This window comes from Ochlerotatus camptorhynchus, unplaced genomic scaffold, assembly GCF_037179485.1.
Source record: "Ochlerotatus camptorhynchus isolate MF236.1 unplaced genomic scaffold, CSIRO-AGI_Acam_v1.1 ptg000330l, whole genome shotgun sequence".
Classification (NCBI taxonomy): Eukaryota; Metazoa; Arthropoda; class Insecta; order Diptera; family Culicidae; genus Ochlerotatus; species Ochlerotatus camptorhynchus.
In genome coordinates, this window is record NW_027040818.1 from 7,165,001 (window position 1) to 7,171,340 (window position 6,340).

The 6,340-nt window shown below is 41.5% G+C and overlaps 1 protein-coding gene across 1 annotated transcript; it reads right to left on the reverse strand.

Annotated features, from left to right (window-relative positions):
- Positions 1-4,813: 4,813 nt before the first annotated feature.
- On the reverse strand, positions 4,814-5,269 carry LOC135708648 (uncharacterized). The gene has a single exon (XM_065230751.1). It carries the CDS (start codon positions 5,267-5,269, stop codon positions 4,814-4,816), a length of 456 nt encoding a protein of 151 aa, XP_065086823.1.
- Between the last annotated feature and the right edge of the window lie 1,071 nt (positions 5,270-6,340).

A 6,340-nucleotide genomic window follows, 5' to 3' on the forward strand; every position in this document is an offset into this window, starting at 1 on the left:
TTGCTTACTGAGTAGAAGATCGTGAGTTCAATGCAACGCTCTTTCGCGCTATTGAGTTCTTTTGAACGATTTTTCAAAATATAATACCTAAAAAGTGAACTTCAGACAAATTTTATATAGCTTCGTGTACCTCAGTTGTTTGAAGATGAAAAGCTCTTAAGTCTTGCACAACTTTTCATACAATTCTACGTTCTACAACTTTACCGAAGACAGCAAACAATTGTCTTGTGAACTAAAGAAGTTTGGATCGCTGCGCCATCTTTGCGGCCAAAACATGAACTTTTTTTTATCCTTCAAATTGTTAATCCATGAAAGTTCACTTCGAACCTCAACTCAATTGGATGCAGTTCCAGAGTGTTATTAATATTTTCCGGCCAGATTTAGTTCTTGGCCCACAGTGCACTGTGGGATGGCATTCTTTTATGGTGTCGAAGTAAAAAGTCGTTAAGGAATAACCCATCTTTTTTTTAAAACTATATTTTCTATGTTTTTTAATTTACCAAAAATGATTTAGTTAGTAAATAACGGAAACTTGGCATCCTGAAAAAAATACGTTTTGATTTTTCAAAAAATATTGGAAAAATAGTTCAAAAATATTAAGAAATCGCTTTTACCGATTTTTTAAAAATAATTTACGGTAAATTATTTTTTCAATGCAATGCCCTGATTCAATAACCGTAAAAATCAACCTTCAGGATTTGTTCGATTCCACGATGAGATAGAAAATGTTTACATGTAAATTTCCTAAAGAATCTAGGGAAAAAACTGAATCTCTTTGATTTTTATACATTTTCCAATAGTTTTAGAAAAACCGAAACGCGCAAAAAAATGTGAGCGGTAAGTTTCCCCTTAAACAATAAATTAGTTAATAATCTACTATGCTACACAATAAATTACTAATTAATAGCCATCTACACATATAATCATATTGCAACTACTCAAGTAGGGGAAATGGATGTAATGTCGGCCTAAATGTCCCTAATTTGGGCCCATACATAAATTCAAAAATCTACTAAATTTTCAATGGGGACCAAAAATATCCATTAGTACTGTCCCAATGATGCGTTCATCTAGTTAAAATGGATAAATAGAAGATTTTTAGCGATGGGCCCAATCCTAGATCCATAGGCCAACATTACAGCCATTTCCCCTATATACTAATTGCTCCACAGCCCTTCGAGGCACCCTTCTACCATTCATTACTTTTCCACGGGTCAACCGTAACCGGCTGTTTCCATTTGTCGGTCCTGTGATCCAGACGATGCACGATATTTTGCAGATCGGCGAATTTCGAATCTAATGACGACGGCATTGGGAATGCGTTGGCAGGTTTCGAAGGATATTCTTTGATCGACCATGTCCCGGGCCAGTCCACTGGGTCGGGATCATCCGAATCGAAGCGTGTTGGTCGATAGTTTGAGCTGTGGGATGGTAATGGGGGTGCTTGATGGTAGTTTGGTGGGAACGGTTTTTTGTGACTTTGTGATTCCCACGGAGGATTAGAGTTCCCCTCTGAGTCATGTCCTGGAACGACGTTGTAGTAATAATATTTGTTGCCCATCACGGTTTCGCTGTAGCTAGGACTGCAGTTGCAGTTGCACGCCAGAGGATGTTGAGCGTTGGTGTGGGAAATTGGCTCATTCGGACATGGAATCGATGGCTTTTGATTTTGGCTGTTATCTGAAACTGAAGAAAAATTTAAATCTTTACTAATGCTACTCGTTTGGGACTTGAAAAAGCTATTTTTAACCTGTTTTTTGATGATAAACGTTCAACGTATTGAATTCTCTGAGCGTGTTCTTATGTTTCACCATCAAATCCTTGTAGGCTCTGGACAGAATCAGCGCTTGGCTTCTCAGTAGGGACACCTCGGTCTTGATTTTCACAACGACATTCTCGAATTCTTCCCTGCTCATATCCATCCTAATATTCATATCGGTACTAGGACCATCCGAGTTGAGTCTCGATTCAGTCATCGCAGCGAAATGCATTTTAAGGAGAGTTTCTTGCACTTCCTGGGAATGGTCGTTGCTTTCCAGCAAGTGAGATTGATCGTAATCGGTCCACTGGTCATCGTGGGCAGCCATTGTGGCACCCACCAGCCAAAGCAGAATGGCCAACAGGAACGTTCTTATTTGATTACCAGCAAGCTGAAGGAACATTGCATGTCATGGTGAATGTCTAACTCGGTCTAACAGCAGAGATCTCACATGCATACTTACGTTCATTGTGTGGCAGGAGCATGGGGACTGAGCGTATGGATGGTTTCGATTGTGAACTTGAACTGGGAATTTATCCAACTGATGTGGTTGTGTTTTTCCTTGCTGCAAGAGAAAGTTCAGATGACGCCACGCACAATGCAAACAGGCGGGAAAGTTAGCGTTAGGCCTTTCAAAAATAAACACGCGGTGTGTAAGTCGAAAGGTTCATCGATTAAAAAATGGGATTTCAATACAACCTGCGAATTTTTGGAACATTCAATTAGAACAATTGGTTGACAATGTGTCAGTATAAGTAGATAGACATTTAAACACTAAAGGTCGTAAATTAACTGAAATTGATTTGAAACTCATAAGCATGAGATCTATTTTGTTCAGTGCTATCTTGTACATGTCATACGTCAATCTTATTAATTTTCATATGAATATCACATGACAACGTTTTCAGTCACTAGTTTATTTGACAGATCTACTTAATTGACTCTTAAACGTGGCGACAGGGGCTTTCGAATGCATATTTTTTCAATGTTTACGAGTTGTAATTTTATCCAGAAATGTCGAAGTATGATGCTGTCGTTGTCTTCGCTCGATCTCACTAATGAGCTTCGGGTTTATGTCCGTGATTGAGCACGGTTAATTACCATGAAGTCATATAAAACGATAAACGTTGCGCAAAAACATCCCTCATCGACACACCGTCTCCCACATTATTCGGCAGAAGCACAACATTCAAACAAATATATTATCGGTGAAGTTGAAAACCGAAAAAGCATTAGCGGCAATCGATTTTACTTTCGTTCTTATCATTATACATAGTGTCGGAAGTAGTGCGTTGTATTTAAATTATGATGCGCTGTACAGCGCACTACTTCCGACACTATGTATAATGTATAGAACGAGATTAAAACCGAGTGAAATTTTTTGGTTTCCAACTGTACCGACAATATGCCTAAAATCCCTTTCGAAAGTGCTCGATATCAGCAGTTGAATGTATAAAGCAACGGAAAAAGCCACATGCTTGCATCATTCCTGTTTCGTTCACTCATCGGCCTGTATCGCATTTTATTCTCCGTTCGTTAGCACATTGAGAAGGTAAGCCATTAGTAGTGGTTTTGAGCCCAGACAGTAATTTTCGATTCTCCTTTTCAGCAGCGTGCATCCGCAATGACTTCGAGCTTGATCTTCTTCGGCCTACTGGTCACAGCCTGCTGTCTATCTCTGGTGGCATCGTTTGATCCAGCCAAATCCGTCATCCCTCTGGTCGGTGACGGGGGCCTATCACGCCGAGGACGCGATTTACTCCTTACGGACAAGGACGAGGACTATGACTTTTTCCAGCCGAAGCAGCCGGAGATGAAGCTGGATAGTTACAAAACATTGCTGGATGCAAGCCGACTGCGGCACTTTGAAGTCTCAGAATCTACCCGGGTCAAGCTGTTGCTGACCAAGCTGCAGCTAAGAAGCACTCAATTTATGGACGTTGCCCGGGAAACAGCTCACTCTGCAGTCAATCTGGTAGCGGCCTTCACGAGGCTGGTTGAGAACTGTAACGATAATTTTATTATTGTGGCGCAGTAAAATCTGGATTGTGAAATAAATGTTGGTTTTTGGATTTGATCGGTGCTGGTGTTTTGGTTGAGATATCAAAATTCCTTTGGTTGGAGGGGCTGCGGGAATTAACAGGGTTGTGTTTCGTTTTCTGCTGTGCCGGTGGTGTAAGCGTGATTATCTCTCACCTAAGCAGGCCTGGGGTAAATCCAAGTCAGTGCCGCCGGGATGTTCTGAGGTATAACACCTCTGATTACGCCTTCCTTCGGAAGGGAAGTAAAGCCTTTGGTCCCCGGTTCATGAGTTGATGAGTCGAAACCCGTTTCATGAGTTGATGAGTCGAAAGGTACTGTCCAGGTGTGGGAGCTGCCTCCCTGGCGTTGGAAAACAAGATCGACGGAAAACAAATCAAGGAAAAAAGGCTTGCCTTTCTGGACGATAATTACTAACGCAGTGTTGCTTTCACTCACTTCATTATAAAAAAAATGTTTTTCGATATTTTTGGAATCATTGGATGCTATAATGGTGTTTTGTATTTGTAAATCACAAGTAGATTTTGAAAAGTAGGTGTTTGACCTAAAAAAAACTCTCAATTCAGAGTGTCACAATCAGCGCTTTTATGATTAGCTGACTCAGAGTCATCCAAATTGACAGGTTTTATATGGGTCATTCCGCACAAAGTGATTGTTGGCGGACATGGGGCAAATACAGGTAATTAGCAGAGAAAATCGAAACTTTAGAGCAGAAATAAACGAATAAATAATTGCGAATGCTTTCCACTTGTTTTATTGTCTGTAGCAAATATAGGATTAGCGAAAGAAAAAACAAAAACAACTATGGTTCGGTTTACTGCATTGTCGTTAAACGCTATCTATCGTGTTCCAAAAAAAAAGGCGTATTCACGCTAGTGGCGTTACACGCTAACACTCCTCCTCGTGAACTAACCTTGACCACCTCCATCTCCATCGCAGCTTCCCAATGCCATCGCTGAAGCGAACCTTCCGAACATAACCGGCCCGAGAGGCTTAGTTAGAATGTCCGCGATCTTATCCTTGGACGGACAGAACCGCAGCTCGATTTCTCCTGATGCGATCTTCGAATGCGACGAAGTCCATACATCCTTTGTTGTCTTGGTGAATTACGGTTGCACGGGTTTGCTTCAAGTTCAACCTTCTGAGGAAAACTGCATACTGTGTAGCCTCCAACAATGCTACGTATTCTGCATCCATGGTGGACGTAGTCACGCTACTCTGCTTACGGCTCGTCCAGCTGATCGTAGCTTCTTCTAAGCGGAACAGGTAACCACTGGCTGACTTGCGGTCGATAGTATCACCCGCCCAATCGGCGTCACAGTAGCCCTCCAAATTCTGCTCCACATCTCTAGTGCTTCCGTCAAGCTTCAGACCGTAGTCCATCGTATGAATCAAGAACCGGACGATCCTTTTGGCCTCGTTCCAGTCAAGTTCCGTCGGGCAGCTTACCTTACGGCTAAGGATTCCCATGCTAGCCGCAATATCCAATCAGCTTGTGATTCGCAACGTTGTCCTTGAGGTTTCGACTATACTTAATAACTTTAACTTAATACCCAGTGACGAGAGGATACTTCGAACCTTTTGCGCCTTCCATCCCAAAACGTTTAACCAGCTTTCTTATGAAAACGCTTTGATCCAAGATGAAGAAGTCATCAACGCTCCTTGTGACTTGTATTCCCAGAAAACAGTTGATATTCTCCAACTTGGAGATGGTTAACTTCTCTTGCAGTGAGTCTTCGACCTTTGTGATCTCCTCCTCAGGCGCACACAAAATGTCGTCCACGTAGATCATAAGATACACCCAATCACCATTATCGAGAAGCTTCCGGTACAAGCACGTGTCCGCCGTGCATTGCTCGAACCTCATACGAATCAAAATTTTCGTAACAGTCATATGCCAGCTTGCTTTAGGCCGTAAATGCTTTTACGTAGCCGGCAGACTTGATTTTCTCTTCATTTGACGATGAATCCTAGTCAGCGAATCCAAACACATAAAACAACCAACGATGCAGACAAAACGGTTGCTACGACTACCATGACAAACTCGCTCTATAACATAGCTCGATCCGAGTGGTAAAAGGATAATGATATATTGCTTGCCTGCTTTGTTGCAATAAACACGGATGAGGATAAAGCTTGATATGAATCGAGAAAAGACATAACAAAAAAAAATTCCCATTAACACACGTGTATCAGCTTCGGCTCTACTTCGTGAAGCAGTTTGCCAAAAATTAGCTCGTTTCCTTCTACCGCCCCGAGTGAGTTGTGTCGCACGGGCTGCTTGTCATGAAAAAGAACGAAGAAGATTATATCATTATTGCTTTGCACTTCTGACATAGCGTTATTATTCGGTTCGTTGATCGCTTGTCATTTTGTCATTTGGAGATATTTTTGATTCCTTGATCCTAGTACACTGCGCCTAAGGCTAAAAATCTCTCGCGTCACTTTTCAAATAGACCCATGTAACATATCCACCATTTTGTGGAAATCGAAGTTGAAGTTCGACAGATTATTATTTTAACCGTTTAGAAACAATACATT

Excerpts from the sequence above, each read along its gene's own strand:
- LOC135708648 (XM_065230751.1), bottom strand. The coding sequence starts at position 5,269 with ATGGGAATCCTTAGCCGTAAGGTAAGCTGCCCGACGGAACTTGACTGG.